General features: G+C 45.0%; 2 protein-coding genes across 11 annotated transcripts in view; one reads left to right on the forward strand and one right to left on the reverse strand.

Moving 5' to 3' along the window:
• Positions 1 to 11,586, forward strand: part of DOCK5 (dedicator of cytokinesis 5) — a 223,269-nt gene extending 211,683 nt beyond the window's left edge. For all 10 annotated transcript variants that reach the window (XM_047090919.1, XM_047090925.1, XM_047090926.1 and 7 more), the window contains 4 exons: positions 4,603 to 4,771; positions 5,415 to 5,553; positions 6,747 to 6,850; positions 7,432 to 11,586. In XM_047090919.1, coding sequence (XP_046946875.1) covers positions 4,603 to 4,771; positions 5,415 to 5,553; positions 6,747 to 6,850; positions 7,432 to 7,536 — 517 coding nt within the window. In that variant the 3' untranslated portion in view covers positions 7,537 to 11,586. The remainder of the gene's footprint in view (positions 1 to 4,602; positions 4,772 to 5,414; positions 5,554 to 6,746; positions 6,851 to 7,431) is intronic.
• A 5,880-nt stretch (positions 11,587 to 17,466) lies between these two features.
• GNRH1 (gonadotropin releasing hormone 1) lies at positions 17,467 to 19,694 on the reverse strand. The gene is made up of 2 exons (XM_047092324.1): positions 19,527 to 19,694; positions 17,467 to 17,595 (listed from the first exon to the last, which is right to left on the reverse strand). The coding sequence occupies exons 1-2, from the start codon at positions 19,665 to 19,667 to the stop codon at positions 17,467 to 17,469; spliced, it is 270 nt and encodes an 89-aa protein (XP_046948280.1). The 5' UTR covers positions 19,668 to 19,694.
• Between the last annotated feature and the right edge of the window lie 3,689 nt (positions 19,695 to 23,383).

Raw genomic sequence — 23,383 nt, forward strand, 5'->3', positions numbered from 1 at the left:
TTTCAGAAAAATCACTGAAGTAACCATTATAAGCAAAAAAAAAAAACACAGACCCTGGGGGACCCCACAGTAGTTATTTTATGGTTTAGTGTGGTTCCTAATTAGCCCTAGTGAAAACTCACGTCTTTGACTGTTGGTCTAGTGACCCTCAGCCTTCAGTGTCAGTCTCTCAGGTGAAGTCATAATTGATTCCATAGAATCTGGGGTGGTTGTTTTCTTTCTCCCTGACCAATTACTGTTTGAGGTGATTTTGTTTCTTTGTTTGACTTGGCTTAGTCGGTTTTAAGAATAATTAGAGTCCTGGGGTGCCTGGCTGGCTCAGTCCAAGAGCGTACAACTCTTGATCTCGGTGTCATGAGTTTGAGCCCCATGGGGGTAGAGATTACTTTAAAAAAATAAAATAAAATCTTTAAAAGCAAAATGAGCAGTAAGAGTATTTTTTGGAATTGAGTTCTATGATATTTATTTAGTACAGATTCAAGATAAATAATAATGAGTGGCTTCCCCTTAAATATATGAGCAGTTGAAACAATACCAAAAAATTACAAACCCATGCATGCTGTCTTAAAAAAATAATAATAATTGGGGCGCCTGGGGGGCGCAGTCGGTTAAACGTCCGACTTCAGCCAGGTCATGATCTCGCGGTCCGGGAGTTCGAGCCCCGCGTCAGGCTCTGGGCTGACGGCTCAGAGCCTGGAGCCTGTTTCCGATTCTGTGTCTCCCTCTCTCTCTGCCCCTCCCCCGTTCATGCTCTGTCTCTCTCTGTCCCAAAAATAAATAAACGTTGGAAAAAAAAAATTAAAAAAAAATAATAATAGAAAAGGAGAGAATAATTTGAAATCAGAAAAAGAAACTGCAGTCAACAGGCATTTCCCAGTGACTCCTTACTCAGACTTCCCTGGAACTTTCTCACCCTTTACATTCACAGAACAAGGCAGACATCTTTTGCAGAAAGGTGGACTACAGATATCAAAAATTTTAAATGAGGGGCGCCTGGGTGACTTAGTTGAGCTTCCGACTCTTGATTTCGACTCAGGTCATGATCCCAGGGTCATGGGATTGAGCCCCATGTTGGCCTGCTTGGGATTCATTCTCTCTCTGTCTCTCTCCCTCTCTCTCTCCCTCTCTCTCTCTCTCTCTCTCTCTCTCTCGCTTTCGCCCTCTGCCCGCCCTTTGCACACTCTCTCTCTCTAAAAAAAAAAATTAATTAAATTCTTATTAAAAATTTTTAAATGATTTAAGAAACATATCAACCAAACACAGAGTGAATCCTGTTGGGGATCTTGATTCAAGCAAACCACTTCCAAAAATTTATGAGAAATGTAAACAATGGATACTTGATGAAATTAAGGAATTATTTCATTTTGTAGCACTGATGATGGGAGTGTACTTATGTTATGCAGTAAGTCCTTGCCTGACTGAGGTATATACTAAAATACAGATGGAATGATACGCCATCTAAGAATCGTTTCCAAATGATCCAGTGAGGGGCTCAGAATGTGACTCAGGTGGGCGTAAGAATCTAGACTGGCCATGAGTTATCCTTATTGGCACTGAGTGATATATACATGGGAATTTATTATATATCTCTTCTCTTTTTTATATGTTTGAAATTTTCTGTAATGTGAAAAAGTCTTTGCCCCCTCCAAATACCTTGTCTTAATATTTATATATTTAATAGCTAGTGACACTAACTTTTTTAAATTATTTGGGTTTCTGTTTTCATGAAATACCTATTTATATCCTTTGAAAATTTTTAAAAATTGGGGCGCCTGGGTGGCTCGGTCAGTTGAGTGTCCAACTTCGGCTCAGGTCACGATCTCACAGCTTGTGAGTTCGAGCCCCGCGTCAGGCTCTGTGCTGACAACTCAGAGCCTGGAGCCTGCTTCGACTTCTGCATCTCCCTCTCTCTATGCCCTTCCCCCACTCACACTCTGGGTCTTTCTCTCTCAACGATAAAAATAAACAATAAAAAAAAATATGAAAAGTTTAAAAAATTGAACTCCTATTTTTCTTTTTGGTTTATAAAAGTTTCTTATATATTAAAGATATTTGGCATCTAAAATATGTCCAGCAAATAGTTTTAGTTGACTGATGATGCTTTTCTGCCAAATGAAAGCCTTTATTATTTTTTTTAATTATTTTAATTAATTAATTAATTTATTTATTTATTTATTTTTTTTTTTTTTGAGACAGAGAGAGACAGAGCATGAGCGGGGAAGGGGCAGAGAGAGAGGGAGACACAGAATCCGAAGCAGGCTCCAGGCTCTGAGCTGTCAGCACAGAGCCCGACGCGGGGCTCGAACTCACAGACTGTGAGATCGTGACCTGAGCTGAAGTCGGACGCTTAACCGACTGAGCCACTCAGGCATCCCCATTATTATTTTTTTTAATACTAATAGCTCGTAGCTGTTTCTGTGTTGTCTTATTTCATACCACAGCTTTTGTGTGTGTGTGTTTTATGGACTTTATTTTTTTGGAGCTTTTTTTTTTATGTTTTATTTTAGTTTTTAGAGTGAGAGTACATAAGTGGGGGAGGGGGAGGGAGGAAGTCAGGGAGAGAGAGAGAGAGAGAGAGAATCTTAAAGCAGTCTCCACACTTAGCACAGAGCCTAATGCAGGGCTCCATCCCAGGATCATGAGATCATGACCTGAGCTGAAATCAAGAGTGGGACTCAACCAACTGAGCCACCCAGGCGCCCCCTAGAGCCGTTGTAAATTCACAGCAAGATTAAGAAGAAAGCAGAGATTTCCCAGTAAAGTGTCCTCCCACACTGGCCCAGCCCCCAATATCATCAACATCCCCCACCAGAGTGGTATATTTGTTACCACTGAGGAATGCACACTGACACATCACAATCATCCCAAGTCCATAGTTTACCTTAGAGTTCCCTCTTGGTGTTGTAGTTCTGTGGGTGTGGACAGATGTATCATGTGTAATAACATGCGTTCACCATCGTAATATCAGACAGAATGATGTCACTGCCCTAAAAATCCCTTTCTATCTTATGGAGCAAAATCTATCAATTTTTAATCAAACCAAGGCTTACTAAATACCCATTCAGAAGCCAGAAGCAATACCCATCATAAAAGGTAAAATATCTTTTTTAACCCTGCTTGTTTTTACATTATCCCATAGTCATTCCCTCTGTCCCTGTCTCCCCCCCAACCCCTACTCCACCGTGGGAGAGTAGGTTGCACACGTGCTGTTTTAAGAACGATCATATCGTCTTCCAGAAGTCCAGCCCATACGTTCAGGAAATCTCTCATCGATACAATACTTTAAGCTCTAACCCATATTCCTGTTCTGTCAGTGGTCCCTCCAATGTCTTTTATACTTAGTAACATCTGTTACAGGATCCAATAAGGATCCCATGTTGAATTTTTTCTTCTTTAATCTGAAGCAGATTAGCCCCTCCTTATCTTGGCTTTCACACCGTTGACACTTTTGAAGATTACGGACGGGCCAGTTATTTTATAGGATTTCCCTTCATTTGGGAGATTGGGTTTGTCTTATTTTCCCTTGTGCTTAGGGTTCGGGTTATACGTTTTTGTGTGATGTTGTTTCCTTTTTAGGTATCATATCCAGAAGCACAGTATGTCCATTTGTCCCCCATTGGTGATGTTAATTGACTGTGTACGTGATGAAGGTTTTGACCATTTTCTTTTCCGTGTACGGTTACTATTTTTTTTCCCCTCTGTAGTTAATAAGTAACGTATCGGGGCGCCTGGGTGGCGCAGTCGGTTAAGCGTCCGACTTCAGCTCAGGTCACGATCTCGCGGTCCGTGGGTTCGAGCCCCGCGTCAGGCTCTGGGCTGATGGCTCAGAGCCTGGAGCCTGTTTCCAATTCTGTGTCTCCCTCTCTCTCTGCCCCTCCCCCGTTCATGCACTGTCTCTCTCTGTCCCAAAAATAAATAAACGTTGAAAAAAAAAAATTAAAAAAAAAAAAAAGTACCGTATGGGGAAATATTGTGAGACTCTCCCGTTTCTCCTCAAACTCTTGCTCTCTCTCCGTAGCATTCAATCGGGATTCTTGAATGAACTAGTTGTCAGTATGGTTCTTGAAAAATCTGTCACTGTAATAAAACCATTTCAGGAGTACACATATATACTAGGCACTTATTCTAAGCATTTTGTAGTAGCCTCGTGAGGTAGGTACTGTTAATGTCCCCGTTTAACAGATAAGGAAACTGAGGCATGGAAAGATTATCTGCCCAAGATCACTCAAGAAGTACGTATAGGTAGGATTTCAGCACAGCTGGCTGTCCCTGGGGTATGTGCTATTATCCACTGCAGAAGGCTGCTTACTCATCGTTTACTGCATGAATTCTGTCTTTGCTTGTAAATATAATAAGACTTTCTCTTCCTGGGATAAGATGAATATTCAGAGATGTTTTCCTCCTGTACTGTGACGGTTTCATTTCTGTACACGTATACCTTGAGATGTTTAACTGGCAATTCGAAATGCACATTTGGAGCCCGAGAAGGAAGTCACAGGTCAAGGTTAGATTGAGGAGGCATAACCCCTGGTCTTTCTGGAGCACATTTTGACTGTCGGGTGGTCAGTGTTTTGTGGTTTTGCCCCTGTGCTCGGCCGATAGGTCAATCCTGGAGCCACTCTTGGAGCGCAGAGCTTCGTCAGGTGCCAGAGTTGAAGATCTCCCCCTCAAAGAGGACACGGAGAACCGGATCGGCAAGTTCAAGAGAAAAGACTGGAGCCTGAGCAAGTCCCAGGTCATTGCAGAGAAAGCATCGGAACCTGATCTGATGGTAAAAAACAAATGAATGAGCGAACAAAAACGGGGGGTGGGGCACGCAAACCAGCAGCAGAGGTTTGCTAGTGCTTTCCCCCGTAGCCGGGCACATCGCCGTTCACGCCACAGCTGGGAGTCACCAGGGGGGAGCCCGGCCGTGCCTCCTCAGGACCCAGCAGCCTGTGGCAACGTCAGATCTTAGACTGGGTGAGGAAAAGCACCTATGGAGAATCTGAGCGTCTAAATCAGTGGTGCAAGACCTTGTACCCACAATGTAAACATGTGGGTTGATGCTTGGAGTTGTGGTTCTCACCACCATGTTCCATGAGTTGGTCCAAACACAGTCCTTTCTCTTCTCTTAACTTTAAAAAAAAAAGAAAAAAAAAAAAAGGTGCTTTTTTTTCTTCATGAGCCACATCAAGGAAGGCAAGACCAGCCTTCCCTGAGAATCAAGATGGCTCATTTCCAACCTAAATAACATAATCCAACTGTGGTCACAATCAGGCTCGTGGCTGGCCAGAAAATAAAGCATGATTCAGTGATTCCCTGTGCTTGTCTTTGCCACGGTCACCACAGGCAAGATTGTTCAGAGCGTTGATGAGCTCAGCCTTTTTCACCATGAGAATGCTTTGCTGTGTCCCCTCCCCCACCCCGACTAGAGCCCAGCCAGAAAAGCACAAAGGCCAAAGAGTCTCCAGTTGTCGGACAATCGGCTGACGCCATTTCATGGTTCTTCGCCTCCTCAGTCAACACCCTTGAGCCCGCCTCCACTCACTCCTAAAGCTACCAGGACCCTAAGTAAGTTTTATATAGAGACAGATAGAGAGATGTAGCCGCATCCTTTATATCTGTTTTAGTAGGAAATAGAGTATGTTTATGGATCTGGGCGATTTTTAGCCAGAACAGTCACTGTTCTGTATATGAGATTATTATAAAGTTGATTCATTCCGTGGTGGGTGCCATAGGACAATCAAGAGTTTGAGAAGGAGGGGCGCCTGGGTGGCGCAGTCGGTTGGGCGTCCGACTTCAGCCAGGTCACGATCTCGCGGTCCGTGAGTTCGAGCCCCGCGTCGGGCTCTGGGCTGATGGCTCGGAGCCTGGAGCCTGTTTCCGATTCTGTGTCTCCCTCTCTCTCTGCCCCTCCCCCGTTCATGCTCTGTCTCTCTCTGTCCCAAAAATAAATAAACGTTGAAAGAGTTTGAGAAGGAGTGTTCGGGTTGTTGGGACTCGTTAACCTTCTCTGTATAGTGACCCAGAGGGTCTCACTACTCCTTTTCCGATTGTGAAGGTATAAATGAGATAGAGTCAGACGGGGACCAGACAGGAAGCAAGTAACTTACAAACTATTGGGTCGATATCCCTGTACTTTGTATAGGAAAGGATCCCCAAAAAGGACAAGAAATAGACCTGTTCTATATACCATTTACAGTCAGGCCTGGGGAATCAGCAATAACACAGTGCCTGAGAAGAATGACAAGGCATCCTTGGTAAAAAGAATGGAGGAGTAAATCATGGTGCCACATGGGACGTAATAGTCCATCAAGAGTTAGAGATAATTAGGTTAAGGTTTCCTGGAGGAAATGGATATTGCACCGTTCAAATGATAAAACTAAGTTCAGTTCAATTTAACCAATACTTATCGACCACTTACTTTGTGACATTTTTTCCTAAGCCCTTGGGAAATAGCAGAGAATAGAGTAACACCATAAGTTCTAGAAAATGTCTTTATCTCCAGCGTAATAGTAAAAACCCTGAACAAAAAATGGGATTTTTACTTCAGAACTTCATATGAAGCCTTCTGGCGAGTAAACGGCGCTACATTTGTCCATGTATGGGGCAAGAGATCTTTTCCATTCTGGCCACAGAAACCATAGCCTATGATCTTAGCAATTCGATTGACCAGGTTGAGGTGGTAAAATGGCAAGCAGAGGTTCTATAAGATGCCTTGATAAATTCTTCTCTCTGCCTTCATCGACTTGTATCATTTCTAGGCTCGCCATCTTTGCAGACAGATGGGCTGATGACTACTGGTGTCCCGCCTCCCCCTCCCCCCAAAAGCAAGCCCTATGAGAGCGGCCAGAGGAACTCCACAGAGGTAGGGAACACCGGCCGGCCCTGGGGTCAGAGAACACCACTCGTGGGAATGCAGGGTCGCTTTTCCAAGCTTTTTACTGGGCAGGTTTCCCAGAGATGTGTCAGTCTCATCAACTCTTGGTTCATTCCTGAAACCATAAAAACAGGGGAGTTTGCAGTGGGAAGTAATGAAATCCAAGTAGACTTTTTCATCAGACTGAAGGTAGAGGTTTTCTCTGTACGTCACTGTGGGCACAGGCGAGTGACCTAAGACGTGAGTTCTGGCTCACATTTGAAGAGTGTACTCCTTCTGAGTGAACGGAATGACCTCTGATGAGTTTCCTTTGTTCATTCAACAAATATTTATTGAGCACCTACCGTAGATGTGCCAAGAGCCCTAGTGTTGGGGACATAACATTTTGGTGAATATCTGATAACTCAGAGAGGACAAGGGAGGATAAATCAGCCTTCTTTCCCTTCTTGCCTGTGTAGACAAACTCAGATCAGTTAGAAGCTAAAGCACAATGTCAGAAATGTGGCGGAGAAGGCAGGTTAGGAAAAAAGGGAAGACTCATTTGGTTCTTGTTGTGTCTGTTCCCTCAGATTGCTCCCCCACTGCCCATCAGAAGAGAAGCCAAAGCCCCACCCCCACCACCTCCAAAAACTCGGAAATCTGGCTTGCTGTCTTCTGAGCCTGGATCCCAATAAGGATCTTGTCCCCTCTCTCTCTCTGGAACTCCTGAACACCTTGAACACCTGATGCCTGAGAGGTGAAACTGTCCTCACTCCCTGGGGCCCCTTGCTGACCACCTTTCCTGATCCGGGGTCAGGTTCACCAGCTCCGAACTGGTTGGTCTTCGAAAGGCTTCTCTTTGATAGAAGCCTAAGGCCACGCCGCCTCTCCTCCATTCCACGTGGAATTCTAAAATTGGCCGTGTCCTGTGTGTCTCTCAAAAGAGAGATCTCCCTCACCACTATTAAACTCAGCCTCCAATACAGAGCCACTGAGGCCTACAGAAGCCTGGATAAGTTCTTCTGTGGTGATGGCGGAGCACCCCAGGAACCTACTCTTTGGAAGGATTTCTTGCGTCGCTTCTGAAAAACTATGCTTGAGACTTCGTTTTCTCACGTGGGCACATCGTGTCCCGAGTGACATTGGAAGAGACCCACCTCAAGTACTTCAGTAGCCGAAATAATCCTATCTTTCTGATGTCTGCTGTGTCTCCTTTGAGGAAAAGAATGTCTTTGTAATGAAGATTGGCTACCTTCAAGTGTGGATAGTTACCGTTGTTGAAAAAACATGGACTCCACTGTGAGGTCTGAGCTCCTGAACCACCAACCCCCCGTCCCCGCCAAGTGTGGCACGGGAAAGCTGCCCCCACCCCCTCCCAGGAGCCCCTCATGCTCCCGACTAACGGCCCTCAGCACAAGGCAGTAACTCCTTCCCGCTACAGACTCACTTGAAGCTCTTTCGTTTGCACAGTTTCTTGTCCTGTTATGTCCTTTGAGCTCAAATCACGGGACAGAAGGGCCTTAGAAGCCCCAGGTTCAACAGCTTCCCTTCCAGATCCCATTTGGATGGCTCAGCAGCCCCTCTCTGCAACCTGATTTTACCCTGGAGAATACAGTGCAATATCTCCCTTTGATTATTTATTCCTCGTGATTGTGGAATTAATTCGATTACATGTCTATGGTACTAATGTCAGTGCTCCTTTCCGAAGAAGAAAATGGGGTGATTTCGATGGTCAAACATTCCATACACACACATCAACAACCACACAAGGCTACAGGCGTTTTGAGCTAGAAGGGCCTTCAAGGTCATACAGATAACCCCCTCGTGTTGTCGAAAAGGAAATTGAGGCTCAACACAGAAAGTCTGACTACACATGCTCACTAATACCCCAGCTTGCTAATTGAGGCTCTCTCCCCAGATAGCGCCTGGATCGAGAAGACGGCCCTGCCAAACTCCATGATGATAGCTATCCCTAGTTGGAACAACGGTGGAGATGTCCCAGATGTTTCTATCCTACTTGGGTGCTGATGACAGAGTGGAAAACTTGTGGTGGATCCCCGAGGTCAGCCTATAGGGAAACTCACCAGACCCCTCCCACAACCAGGCCCCCTCCCCTTCCCCGCTGCGGTAGAGAGAGGAGAGAGAGATTTCACCTCCGGGATTTGCTTGCCTGCCCCTTTGTGGGCCTGTTTTCACGCCGCCCCTCTGAGGAAAGACATACTAATTCTTCACAGAGTCAGGAACGTATAAACCTTCTGCGACGTGGCCAGCGTCACTCAGGCAGTTAGTATAAGTGCGCATTTAAAAGAGGTGAGGAAAAGGTCGTGCTTCCCCCCTACTCAGGAGAGCCTATATGGGGGTCAAATAGAACCTGGGCTTTGGAAGGAAACCGTCTCATTTCGGACGATCCCAACTATGTCGTCCAATAACTTGGAGACTCCCTCAGATTGAAATCCTCTGAGCCTTCATTTCTTTTATCTGTCGAAACAGGGATAACACCACACAGGTGAGGTTCCCGTCAGGTCGACCCTGTGACGCAGTAGGTGCGACATGGCCCTTTCTTGTCTCTCCTGGCCCCGAGTAAGATCTGGAATTCGCCACCAGCGAACAGCACGTATATTTTTTTTTCCCCCAACGTAATTGGGAACGTGAGTGCCAACTAGCTGTGCGCATACGGCCCCTTTTGCAAAGATGGCACCTTTTGGAGTAATTATTTATGACTCAAGAAGAAGCGGTAATAAGAACCGGGAAGGGTATTAGTGGAAGGAACGCAGGAGAACAAAGAGAAGGAATGGAAAGGTTATACTGGGCTTCTGTGGAGCCCAGAGCAGCTTCTGAGACGTTGCCTCGCAGACTGGCTAGCGGGGACCTGTAGGCCTCACTCACCGTATTTTTCAAGCTGCCTTTAAAAAGAGAAAGATGTAAACTGGGTCACAAAAACATACCAAGCCTCAAGCAGGTCCCTTCAGAGTAGCGCAAGCGAGTTCTGCGGTGTGGTTTTTGATTGAGAGGCTGGGGAAATCCGACACACCCAGTGCCCTTTTTCAATACAGTCTGTCTTTCCATATGATTCCCCTTCCACATTAATGGAAACACTGGGTCTCTGCTGCCTGAATAGAAAGGATTCTAGGTAATGAAGTGAATCACAGATTACAGGGAACATTGGAAGTTTTATCTCCTTTGGGAAACCATTGGGTCAGAAAAAGTCACGTCGGACAAAAGATCATAAATAATGTCTGTCCTACAAAAGAAATGCCGTACGATTACCTTACATATAGGAGAGATGAGGGGCTGGGAATAAAAGGCGGAAGAGCTGGCCTTTATTTTCCTTGATAAGAACCCTGCAGTATTGAACGACATTGGAAGTAACCCCCCTCCCCCCCAAACGTCACAACCTTTGTGGATATTAGTTTATGGGGGTTTTTTCAATCCCTTCTTTTCTCTCGGTTCCGGTGACTTGTCTTCCTTTGAGTTTGTTTTTCTCTTTCAAGAATTGAAAACTATTATTCAACATTTATTAATCTTTCACTGAATGCCCGACGCCATACGAAACCCTCGGGCAGTGGCAATTCGCTGTGTTCAATGGGGACAGCCTGGTATACAGCCTGTGTCGTACCGTGGGGTTGGCAAGACGGTGGGATTAGAGGAAAGCGAAACCTTAAATAAGGCTGCTGGGTCACGGGCCCCTCCCTCCTCCGCCTTCACACCTGGATTCCAGAATTGGTGTCATTTTTTCCCATCAGGGAGACCCATGAAAAATGCCACCACCCTGCACATCCCTGAGACAAATGAGATAAAGCAGGATCCGAGGTAGCAGTCTACCTTTGTTAACGTTTTCCAAGCTTCGGGAGCCTTCCCCTTCCCCCGGCGCCCAGATTATGGGGTGATTTCTTCCTTTAAAATTGAGACATGACTTAACGTACGTATGGTCACATGCACAGATCTCAGGGGTACAGATGGACGAAACTTTAAATAGGTGTATACCGTGTCGCCACCTCTCAGATCCAGACCCAGACCACATCCAGCACCCCAGAGTGTCCCCTCGTGTCCGTGCTGTCCTGCAAAAGGCATCTGGAAGGCCTTTGACATTTGTCCCTTCCTTCCTCTCGCTTCTCGGATATAATGAAAAAAGCAGGGAAACTGCCCCCCCATCAACACAAAACAGGACAGAAAAGACCATGTATCTTTTGACAAGTCAATTTGTAGTCAGTTCCTGGGCCCCAATTTCTTCATGTAAAACAAAGATACTTATTTGAGGCTGCGTGATTTTTAGAATCCTTTCGGCTCTAGCTTTCTTTGATTCTAAGTGAACGAGAAAGAGAGAAAACCTAAAGGAAACGACGTTTCTGTACAACAGCTTTTAGGTCCGTGCACCACTGACCAAGTGGGATTTTAAAATTGGTTGGAAAAGGTAAGTTCCTCTTGGGGTGGGTTGAGAGTGGAACCACCAGTTTTAATCCACAAAAGGAAAAAGATAGTTTTCCTTTTAAGTTGATGATTTCAGGCTGATTCTTACAGTCCAGCCAAAGCCGGTCTCCCACACATGCTGCCTAAACTCCTCTATTAATTAGTCCAGTTTTGTGAGTTGTTCACGCAAGCTTTGTCAAAGGCTCTGTTGCCAGGATTTTATAAACTAGTTGGTTTTCAAACATGGCCCGTTAGGGAGATGTGCGTTGAAGTAGCAAAATTTTGTTCAGATTTGCTGTTATTTATTTTTTAAATTAAAAACGGAAATGTATTTTGAAGTTTATTGTGTTTAGTTTGTTATTGCCTTCATGTTAAAGAAACAAAATCATTCCTGGGCTTTTCTTTATTGACACCTCCTTCGCGCTTCGCGACACATCACACCCAGTCCCTCCGGGCGCCTTTCGTTACGAGTCCTGTTTAGACTCGTGCTGTGGGGTCATGGAGTCGTCTTTGCCTGGAAGCAATAAAAACTGCAGACCATTTGGTTCTCGCCCCTCCATCCATCCCTTTGCCATTGGAGCTGATGGCTTCTGACAACAATTCGTTTATAAGATGGGTTCTGTTTCTTCATTCATTGGCTTGCAGAGTTGAAGGGAGGTAAAAGGAGTAGCTAATATCTTACTTGGGAAGGATAGGACCCAATTCTGAAACTGGATTGAACGTTAGTATCACCTAAGAAGAGGCTGTACCGCAGAGCAATTAAATCAATTTCCAAGAGAGGGGAGTATGACCCAGGCACCATATTCCTTTAAAATCTCCCCCTGCTGGGGCGCCTGGGGAGCTCAGTAGGTTAAGCCTCAGACTCCTGATTTCAGCTCAGGTCATGATCTCCTGGTTTGTGAGTTCGAGGCCCTCACTGGGCTCTGTGCTGAGGGCACAGCACCTGCTTGGGATTCTCTGTCTCCCTCTTTCCTCCTCCCCTGCTTGTGCTCTGTCTCCCTCTCAAAATAACTAAACTTTAAAAAATAAATCAATAAAATCTCCCCCATGTTATTCCAGCATTAGGTCAAGGCTGAACACCACTAACGTAGAGAAAACAACAACTTGAAAAAAAATCGGTGTCCAAAATGGATGTTCATTGCTTCGACTCCCTGCTGGTGGTGGGTCACGTTGGAGAGAGGGGGGCAACCACACTTCACTTAGAATAGCCACCCTGTTTTAAGTCCTGGGCTTATGCCTAAGATTTTTTTTTTCTTTTAAGAAAATGTCTCAGAACTTTTAACCATTTGCCATCTAGTGCATTTTAGAGCAATAATGCTCTACTGTGTACGTAAGCAGCCATGGCATGTTCAATATGCAAATGGTTTGGGCCCCCCGAGACTGAATCACCAAGCCTGGGAAATCTTTTTGGGTGTAGGGTCTCCAGAGAGAAATATTACTTTAAGGGCACCTGGGTGGCTCCGTCAGACGTCTGACTCTTCGTTCCAGCACAGGTCATGATCGCGTGGTTCGTGGGATCGAGCCCCTGCATCGGCGGACTCTGTGCTGACAGCATGGAGAATGTTTGGGATTCTCTCTCTCTCTCTGCCCCTCCCTGCTCCCAGGCTTGCCCTCTCTCTCTCAAAACAAACAAAAAAATCTTTAGAGCATTGTCCACTGTCAAAATTTATAGGGGTGCCTGGGTGGCTCAGTGGTTGAGCATCCAACTTGAGCTCATGGAGGCCACTGCGGTTTGTGAGTTCGAGCCCCAGGTCTGGCTTTGTGCTGACAGCTCAGAGCCTGGAGCCTGCTTTGAATTCTGTGTCTCCCTTTCTCTCTGGCCCTCCCCTGCTCACACTCTGTCTCTCTCTCTCTCGAAGATAAACACTTTTAAAAAATTATAAATGCTCTTGTCTCCTGCAGTGATTGCTGGCTTTTTCCCAGTCATTGTCGGAAGACTAAACCCTTGGCGAAAATGGCTAATCTTCAAGCCGCTCCTTTTGGTAAACACTTAAAGCCCTATCTATTTGAGAACTTCTCTCGTCAAAGAGAGCGTTTGGTATGGTTCCCCACTCTTCATTTGGGAAGGCTTCTTTTGGAAGCAGCATTGATGAGGTCGTGGGTTGTTCAGATCCAGGAAGATGTTTAAAGTGTTCATAAAGAGGTCATCTTTGCTCTCCTCGTCCCTAGGCATTGGGCCATTTGAGAACCAAATACCCAACATGTTCAGGGGAGTCACAAGCCACCGAGCTCATGAGCATCTTCGTAACCCATTCAGGGAAGCCCACAGCTGCCCGCAAAGAAATTGCCCAAAGACAAGCCTTGGCAAAGAAAAGCCGAGACTCCAAACAGGACGTGAAAACGAAGGGGCAGGGCGCCTGGGTGGCACAGTGGGTGAAGTATCTGGCTCTTAATTTCGCCTGGGTCGTGATTTCCAGGCTCCCAGCTGACAGGGCGGAGCCTGCTTAAGATTCTCTTTCTCCTTCCGGCTGCCCCTCCCCCTCCCCCAAAGTGACCGCGTTGCCCTGTTTTGTTTTGTTTTTTTTTCCAGAGTGTTAACTGAAGATTGCAAATGGTATTGCTTTTGTTAACAAAAATAATGATTCTACTGTTAACAAAAATAATAATGTAACAAAAATAGCGATGAAAAAAAAATGACTGTGTGCCGGTCACCGAGTGACTGGCAGACGGAAGCTTCTCATCCTGCCTTGTATGTATCGGTGACTTTTGTGCGGTAAAGTAGGTTGTGGACCCACATCTCTGCCTAATTTTATTAAAGTGGGAGGAAGGAGGTTCTCTGATCCAGATTTAGAGATTCCTCACATGGAGATATTTGGGCAATCTGACATTGGGCAGATCTGTATCAAAAAGGGAGGGTTTTCGGGGCCCCTGGGTGGCTCAGTCGGTTGAGCCTCTGACTTCGGCTCAGGTCGTGATGTCGCAGTGAGTTCGAGCCTCATGTCAGGCTCTGTGCTGACAGCTCAGAGCCTGGAGCCTGTTTCAGATTCTGTGTCTCCCTCTCTCTCTGCCTCTCCCCTGCTCGTGCTCTCTCTCTCTCTAAAGTAAATAAACATTAAAAAAAAATTTTTTTTAAAAGAAGGGAGGGTTTTTTCCGCCATGGATTGCTTCTGACTCCAGTTCAAATTCCTTAACACAGGCCCTTTTTTGAGGTGGGGGGGGGCGGGGCAGGGAGAGGAGGGGAAAGGCACCTTGATTGAAAGAAGGAAAGGACCTTGATCGTGGCCATGTGAATGTGGGCACAGTTTGCTGCTGTGCCACCAGGCGGTTTATCGGAAATTTAAGGTTTTCAAATGGTCTCATAATCACTTGGAAGTTACAAGGATAATTGAGAACTGGTATCAGTGTCTGGGGCCCCTGGAAAACTGGTCCCCAGTAAACTAAGTAGATACATGAGCCCCAGGATCCTGTTTCAGCTCCAATTAACAAAATAACCAATTAACAAAAGAGGGGCTAGCTCTCAAGTCCAATACCATCAGCTGCTCATCGTGGTGCAATACGGGAGCCCTGCCCGTGCAACCCCGACAGAACTGAGTGAATCCCTCAAACCCTGGTTTCCTCCCTTTCGAGGGAAGATGCTATACTCCGTAGCATTTCTCACGAGCGATCCCCAAAAGATAACGGCAGATGAACTCGATTATTTTTAGGCCTGGGTCCCAAGCCTGGGCCTGCACCACTCGCTGTGGTGAACACATGGAGGCCATGTGCAGCCAGAAGGAGCCCAGGACTGGGAGCCCAGCAGGGCCTCCTTTCTCTCTAAGCCTCTCTCCAGTTCCACTTGACTTTCAAAGGGATTGGAGACAGCCGGGGAAGGGAGCTGCTTTCCACGTGGGAGGAAGCCTTGGTTGGGGCCTCACTTCCACAGAGTATGGTCAAAAATAAAGCTACAATACCAGAGAAGATTGTTGCTGAGTCGGATGTGGGGCCCGGACCCATAGGTGACTGCTCTTGGGGCAGGGTGGTGGCGGAGGAGAGCCATGGGCTTTCTTTAGTCAACAATAATGTCGACTTGGTGTTACTTCGTGTCTCCTCTGCCCCAGACTCAGAGTTCTCCCCTTTATGGGCCTACAGGGTCCCTCCCCCACCAGAGTTCCGCACTAGACGTAACATTTATGCCACTTTATTCATAACACAGCACTTCCTGGTGAAATATGCAAATTTAGCATAAGCGTATCTGAAATTCACACAATTGATAGACGTTAAACGGGTCACAAATTGCAATGTCAGAATTATACTTGTGTTGACAATCCTTTTGACTCAGTGGGTTTAAATCTTCTTCTGCCCAGTTTCCTCTTCAGTCAGACTTTCCTGAAAAATGTGAGCAACCAATATACCGAGGTTGATTTTACTAGCTGAATTCCATTATGCTTTTGACATTTTAATTTCTAAAATACCGATATACAAAGAGGAGACCCGTTTATTTATTTTAAAAAAAAAATTTTTTTGGGGGGGTGCCTGGGTGGCACAGTCGGTTAAGCGTCCGACTTCAGCCAGGTCACGATCTCGCGGTCCGTGAGTTCGAGCCCCGCATCAGGCTCTGGGCTGATGGCTCAGAGCCTGGAGCCTGTTTCCGATTCTGTGTCTCCCTCTCTCTCTGCCCCTCCCCTGTTCATGCTTTGTCTCTCTCTGTCCCCCCAAAAAATAAATAAACGTTGAAAAAAAATTTTTTTTTAAATAAAAAAATAAAAAATAAATAAAAAATTTTTTTAATGTTTGCTTATTTTTCAGAGAGAGAGAGAGAGAGACGGAGACAGAGTGTGAGCCAAGGAGGGTCAGAGAGAGAGGGAGACACAGAATCCGAAGCAGGCTCCAGGCTCTGGGCTGTCAGCACGGAGCCCGACGGGGGGCTTGAACCCACAAACTGTGAGATCATGACCTGAGCCAAAGTTGGGCGCTTAACTGACTGAGCCACCCTGCGCCCTGAGACCCATTTATTTTTGTGCACTAGAGAGATAACAGATCGTGTGTTTTTAAGTTTTTTAATAAACCTAAAATCTACATTAATAGTTGAAGGATAGGATGTGAAAGAGATGAAAGAAAGATCTGATCTCCGTTTGTTATTAACCTAGCTTTTGTCTCAATTCCTTCTAACGTCGTGCTTGGGAAATATCACTGCTTACTATTTTGTGTGGTAGGTCGGAGTAGAAAGAAAAAGCAAATAAAGATGTCTGTCTGCATTTTTTTTCTTTGAACTGTGGGTGTGGAAGTTGAGGTCAATGGAGAAAAAGAAAACTATAGCTTATCTTCATATATGATTTATTCAGGCTTTCTCTGCTCCTGGGCATAACTGGTAACTACTTGGAATGCCCCTAAGTGCTGCAGATACGTGGACTGTGGAGCTCAGAGATCACCAACAGTGAGTTCAAGATTCAATTTCTATATTCAGTTCTCTGTATACTTGTGTTTGGTTATGAAAAACCTGCATTAAGTTAGTAGATTCCCATTTTTGGTGGGAATGTAGAGGTTGTTATAATCCAGTCAGAAAACTAGAAATCAAGGGTGCCGGGGTGATTCAGTCAGTTGAGCGTTCGACTCTTGATTTCGGCTCGGGTCATGATTCCAGGGTCTGGGATCGAGCCCTGAGTCAGGCTCTGTGCTCACTGTGGAGCCTGCTTAAGATTTTCACTCTCTTTCTCCCTCTGCCCCCTCCTGGACTCATGCTTGCTCTCGCTTGCTTGCTCTCGAAACTAAAACACACACACACACACACACACACACACACAAAACCAATTGGAAATCAAATACGTGGTTCTGAATTATAAATTTACTAGTTTGGAATTTTTTTTATTCCAAAGGGAAAAAAATCAACTAGAGCACCATTTTTGATTTCCTCATTTTTCCAGAGCAAAACTATGTCATACCAAGAACATTGGTGAAGAATTAAGGAATCTGGTGGAGAGGTGTGGATTGGCCTAGATTAGAATAGTCTGGGGAAGGGGGGCTGATGAATAGTACTTGAAGAACCGACATATAACAGTGGGAAGAAATTTGTCAGTCGTCCCAAAGGCCAGAACCAAGATGAGATCAAGGTTACAGAGAGATTTCAGTGTAAGGGGGGAAAAAAAGGTTCTAGCCGTTGGTACTAAAAGATGGCGTCACAAAATGGTGAGACCCTACCCCGGGAGGCATTCACGCAGTCAGGAAGGTAGGCCCTATGGAGGCTGAGAGCTGGTTGTCCTGTGTGGACAGCCTGAGAGGCGGTACCAAGGAGTCGCTCACCTCTAAGGCCCCATGTCATCACCACTGTAACTCACCAGAACTCCTCGCAGGTCCTTGAGGGGAGAACGGGGCTGGTGGATGGTGCATTCGAAGCGCGGACGTTCTGCGGGTTGATCAACCTCTTTGGCTATCTGAGGAAGAAGAAGGAGATTCTTGGTGATGGAGATAAAGAAGTGGAATGGTGTTTCCCACTTCTACCAAAGATTGTGCATGGAAAGTGAGGCCAAGGGGATTATCTAAGAAGATAGATCCTCCATCAGGCATTTGAATGGATGGGTTGGGGGGGTGGTTCTGGAGGTAATGGCAGTAATGAGGAGAGGATATTTTCTCCTGAGAGATGATGAGAATGAAGTACTTCGAACCTCCTGAGGGGATGGTATACAAAAAGTCTAGGAGCTTCGAGATGTGAATAGGGTGATTTTTAGTTTCTAGTTTTAACTAAATATGTCACAGTTAAATAAGATTTACTTCACATACAGTCTGTGGAGAGGAGACTTCAGATTGCACTGGCGTAAGTGTCCCAGCCCCGAATTGCTCATCCCTTAGGCCTGTTTCCCATTAATTTAAAGAAACAATTTCTGGGGCACCTGCGTGGTTTAACTGGCACTGGTTAGGCATCTTGCTCTTGATTTCAGCTCCGGTCATGATGTTGAGGCTTCTGAGTCTGAGCCCCACCTTGGGCTCCATGCTGACAGTGTGGAGCCTGCTTGGGATTCTCTCTCTCTCTCTCTCTCTCTCTCTCTCTCTCTCTCTCTGTGCCCTTCCCCCATTCTCTCTTTCTCTCCCCACCCCCCTCAAAAGAAATACATAAACTTAAAAGACAAAAATAGAGGGGCACCTGGGTGGCTCAGTCGGTTAAGCGTCCGACTTCGGCTCAGGTCCTGATCTCACGGCCTGTGATTTGGAGCCCCCATCAGGCTCTGTGCTGACCGCTCAGAGCCTGGAGCCCGCTTCGGATTCTGTGTCTCTCTCTCTCTCTGCCCCTCCCCTACTTGTGCTCTGTCTCTCTATCTCAAAAATAAATACAGCATTAAGAAAATAAATAAATAAAATGTCTGTGTCTTCTACACATTAAAAAAAGAAATAAAAATAAAAGAAATAATAGCGACTTTCTTTTATTAGCCCACTTTCATTTTGAGGCTTAGTCAACTAACATCTAAGGCCTCTCTTATGTGACCATGACCCCAGGAAGTCTCATTTCATAGATAAAAAACCAAGTGCCCTATGTTAGTGCTGGTACTAATACTGACATCTAATTTACATGAAATCAAATCCAACATATTCTCCAGTATATATTTTGTGTCCCCGAGCTTGCTAACCGCTCCCCTCTATCCAGCAGCCTCCAAGTTCTTTGCTTAAATGCCCATTTCAGTAAAAAGAAATGATAGGGCGCGCACGCTTGGTAAGGATACTGATTTGCAAGTTACAAAGATGTACCACTGGGGCGCCCGGGCGACTCAGTTGCTTTAGCGTCCGACTTCGGCTCAGGTCACGATCTCACGGTTTGAGGGTTCGAGCCCCCGCGTCGGGCTCTGTGCTGACAACTCAGAGCCTGGAGCCTGCTTCCGATTCTGGGTCTCCCTCTCTCTCTGACCCTCCCCCTGTTCATGCTCTGTCTCTCTCTGTCTCAAAAATAAATAAACATTAAAAAAAATTTTTTTTTAAACGTACCACTGACCTCGTATCATAGATACTTTTAAAAGATGACATTTTGTTTTATTTATTTTTTTAAAGACGACATTTTAAAAAAAGCAGAGGTTCTAAGATTTTCTTTCCAAATCCCAAGGAATCCTTGCTCTAGAGACCTTGGACCCGTCGCATTGTTTTGAATTCCTTTGGCCATTCTGGACACTCTGAACACGGCACGCTCCTTCACAGGTGTTGCCGTGTTCTCTTGGAGTTGTTCCCCCTCTCTGTTTCCTTGGTCCCTGTCTGAACTGCGAGCGGGAATGGGCCTGGCGGTTTGCAGTGCCTCATCTCCCCGGGGGCGCCTAGGGCAGGTGGAGCCCAGGCTAGCCCTGTGGGGGCACACGTCTCAGTTTTGAAGATGAAAGCAACTTACCTCTTGGAAAGCATCAATCAGATTCTCAGTACTTCTCTTCCCCCCAGGGCGCAGGCCGTAGGACCAGTGTTGGCTGGAGCAGCCAACCACGCATAAGGTCAGCAGAAGAAACCCGGCGACAAGTTTTGGAATCGCCTCCATTCTGAGGAACACGACGCAACATTCAGAGGAGCCCCAGACTGGGTTGAGCAAGAAGTAAAGACCTCTTTGGTGAGCAGTCTGATGTTTGTATGCTAACCCCGCGGAAGATAGAAATAGCTGTCGTTTTCACCCAAGGACACTGACAAACACACCCCCCCCCCCCTTGCTTGCCTTCAGGATTTCCTAGCCACCTGCGATAAAGGCAGGACTTTGAACTTACGTGCTCCGCACTTTTCAGTACAAAGCTAGTCTCTTTTTATTTTTAGTATTTATTTGGTTATCCAAACCCCCTGATTCCTTCCCTTATCAAGTTCACCTTTTTGCTTTAAGATTCCCTGCCCCCGCTCAACTGATTAGTTTCCAGCTAACTGTATCAGTTCCTGAGATAAAGAGAACTGGGCCATCTGCTTGGAAAGGTAGCTTCTGCTAGGAATCTCTGGCTAATATAAAGTTGTATGACATTCAGTGGTTACGCTGTGGCACTAATTACATTTTGCTGAGTATCCTCCACACTCAAGTGTGGGCTGGACCATCTGTGAGCGCGGGAGAGAGCTCAACACCTTTCAAAGCACCGAGTCCCAGACCAGATGCCTCCGTGGCCAAGGCGGGCTCGAATTAGCTAATGACATGACGAATTCTCACAAAGCCTTCACGTTAATGTTCATCTGATGGGAAAAAGGCTGAAGACGAAATCGAATACGGGTCCATGAGTTGTTATTAATTCCCCAAAGGCTGCATCGCTGTGGCCAGGGGTGACAAGGACCATGAAGGTCAAGGTTTCTTTGGATGCTATGCACCTGGACTTTGCCCGTTGGGTACAAAATGCCCTATAGAGAGACAAAAGTGTGCAGTCTAAAACACATGCTAGAAATACAAAGCATCTTACCTGTTTGAGGACCAAGAGCCAAAAGAATCCCGAGCTTCTCTTCGAGTTAGTGGAGTTCTGTGATTTTTCATTGTCTTGGCTTCCTTTTTATATGAAACTTTTCCAGGACTGAAATCTTTCCTGCTGGTAAATTATACCGCACATGGACTATGGGTTTTTTTTTTTTTAATAGTGATTTTTGTTTTAATCCTCACAGAAGGCCCTTTAATAGTGTATGTAATTGGAACACCCACTGGTGTGTCTGTTAAATTTACTTAAATCTTGGCCATTAAAACCTCAGCCAGGACTTTTGTACTGAGGCCACAATTCACAGATTAAAATCAAGCTAGGTTGGATTCTCTTGAGGAAACAGACCTATCCAGAGTTCCAGGAAAACAGCTGCTGTACCTTAAGTGATGTTAAAGGCTCACATAAAAGCTTTCACAAAGGAAGCCATGTAATCATTTTAGAAAGGAGTTTAGTCAGGATGCCTGGGAGCTGGTCTCCGCTCTTTGGTTCTTCATTTGTAAGAGGAGCTGATTTGTAAATAATAAGAAGGGATTATTGGCACCCTACCTATACCCATATACGATCCTGAAGAAGATAATGGGGGTTTGAAAATTTCCCAGTCTCCTACCCACCAGGTTCCTTCCTTGACTTATCTTGAAAGCCTGCTGATAGCATCAGAAAGTTGAGAAACACTGTCGTTAGAATATACTAAGCCTAAAACCACCTAGAACCTACTTGGGTCCACAGTGTGACTCATTTTAGTAGATACTGAGTTAAAATAGGCAAGTCACTGTGCTAAAGGCAGTGGGAACACAAAGGTGAGAAACATACGTAAACATACATGCGTAAACGTACATGCGTAAGACCAGCCTCCCCTATGACAACAGTCCCAGCAGGTGGGTATCATTATCCAAACTTTACAGATAGGTGTTCCAAGCCCGGTGGGGAGGGGACCCTGGGGATGTTTTATTTACACAGTATAAGCATTTACAAAAGCAAAGAGAGAACCAGTACTCTTTATTACTTTCATTTGAATACATGATTGTCTTCCCCTAATTTACCCCTTGGGTTGTAACTCATAATGGTCAAGGATCCCATCTCGTCTAAACTTCTGTTAAATCCCTAGCATTCGCCTTTGATAAATTTGAATGGATGACTAAAAAGTAAGGGCCTTTATTTTTTATTTTATTTGTTTGTTTATTTATTTATTTATTTATTAAAGTAAGGGCCTTAAACAAGATTGGGCTTAACGCTTCCTCTTTTTCTGCATCAAAGATACGTTTTATCTGACATAGAATTAAACCTTCATATACAATTGTCTGTAAGGCCTATTACATTAGCTAAACAGTAAAATGGTTAAGAATAACTAGATATTTGTTCATTTTAGAGCTGGGATTGGCAATTTTCTCCTCTGGTAGGATGCTAAACCAATCAGTCATCGCCCAAGGGTAAATTAGGGGAAGACAATCATGTATTCATGATACTTTTCCAGAAGAATCACATTTGCAAGGATGTCAGTATAAAGAGCAGTGCTGTCCTGCCCAGAGAAACTCTTTACCCAGCCATTTCTGTGGAGGTTGTCAGAGTCTCATGATAGGCTAGAGAAGGAGATAAGCTTTTAAGTACAATTGCAAACAGTGAAAAATCTCAAAAAAAATAATGTGATTTAACTTATTTTCATTATTTTATTAGACACTGAGTAATTTAAGTGCCATTCTGACATGAGAGAGTAATCTCATCTCACTAAAATACAAAGGTAATGAGAGGCTCTTTTTCAACAAGAGCTCATTATGTTTGAACGGCACTTAAATTGCCCAGTTGACAATTTGCTAAAAGAAGTGTGCTTCTCACAGTGTTGCTCCAGCAGATGTGGTCTTGGGGAAGGACCAAGGAAACAGGAGTGAAGACTCCTGACCTTTAGGGTCACGTTAATCACTTAGCTTTGGTTAAGCATCAGTGGCTTTCTTGTACGTTATTTCTATCAGTCGGTATTTTTGGAAACAGGTTTTGAAATTTTTAGATGAACACAGTGGCATGGTCTATGAATTTACTCAATATGAGCGATGCCAAATCTGCATCTCCTTAGATCACATAGATCTGAAGGGCAAAGACCAAATTTATTTTCTGCAGTACCAAGGAAGAGATTGAATATGCAATTAATGGGATTTTGATGTTTAGGGACACACTTTGAATCTTTTCTTTTCTTTTTTTTTTTCATTTTTGAAGGAGAAAGAGACAGAGTGTGTGTGTGGGGGGGGTGGGGAGGCAGAGAGAGAGGGAGACACAGAATCTGAAGCAGGCTCCAGGCTCTGAGCTGTCAGCATAGAGCCCGACGTGGGGCTTGAACTCACAAACCGCGAGATCATGACCTGAGCTAGTCAGAGGCTTAACCAACTGAGCCACCCAGGCATCCCTTGAATCTTTTCATAGTTCCAAGGATAGATCCATTTATCATGAAGCTTAATTGAATAAACTGGGTTTAAGTATTGGATTTCATAGTTGTCAGAAATTTTTTCTCAATTTAGAAACTTCTAGATCTTAAAGGATATGGCTTTAGGGGCGCCTGGGTGGCTCAGTCCGTTGAGTGTCCGACTTCAGCTCAGGTCATGATCTCGTGGTCCGTGAGTTCAAGTCCTGCGTCGGGCTCTGTGCTGACAGCTCAGAGCCTGGAGCCTGTTTCAAATTGTGTCTCCCTCTCTCTCTGACCCTCCCCTGTTCATGCTCTGTCTCAAAAATAAACGTTAAAAAGAAAAAAAAAAAAGTATATGGCTTTAGAGGGAAAATGGTTTCATTTTCAACCTTAAAACACCTAAAAATTATTGAAATGCCACAGTAATGACTT

The sequence above is a fragment of the Lynx rufus genome, unplaced genomic scaffold, assembly GCF_022079265.1.
Source record: "Lynx rufus isolate CCGP_SWC_20201006 ecotype Redwood Valley unplaced genomic scaffold, mLynRuf1.p SCAF_3, whole genome shotgun sequence".
Classification (NCBI taxonomy): Eukaryota; Metazoa; Chordata; class Mammalia; order Carnivora; family Felidae; genus Lynx; species Lynx rufus.

Excerpts from the sequence above, each read along its gene's own strand:
- GNRH1 (XM_047092324.1), bottom strand. The coding sequence starts at position 19,667 with ATGGAGGCGATTCCAAAACTTGTCGCCGGGTTTCTTCTGCTGACCTTA. Across the intron at positions 17,596-19,526 it reads TGATTGATGCTTTCCAAGAG|ATAGCCAAAGAGGTTGATCA; the intron begins GTAAGTTGCTTT and ends CTTCTTCCTCAG.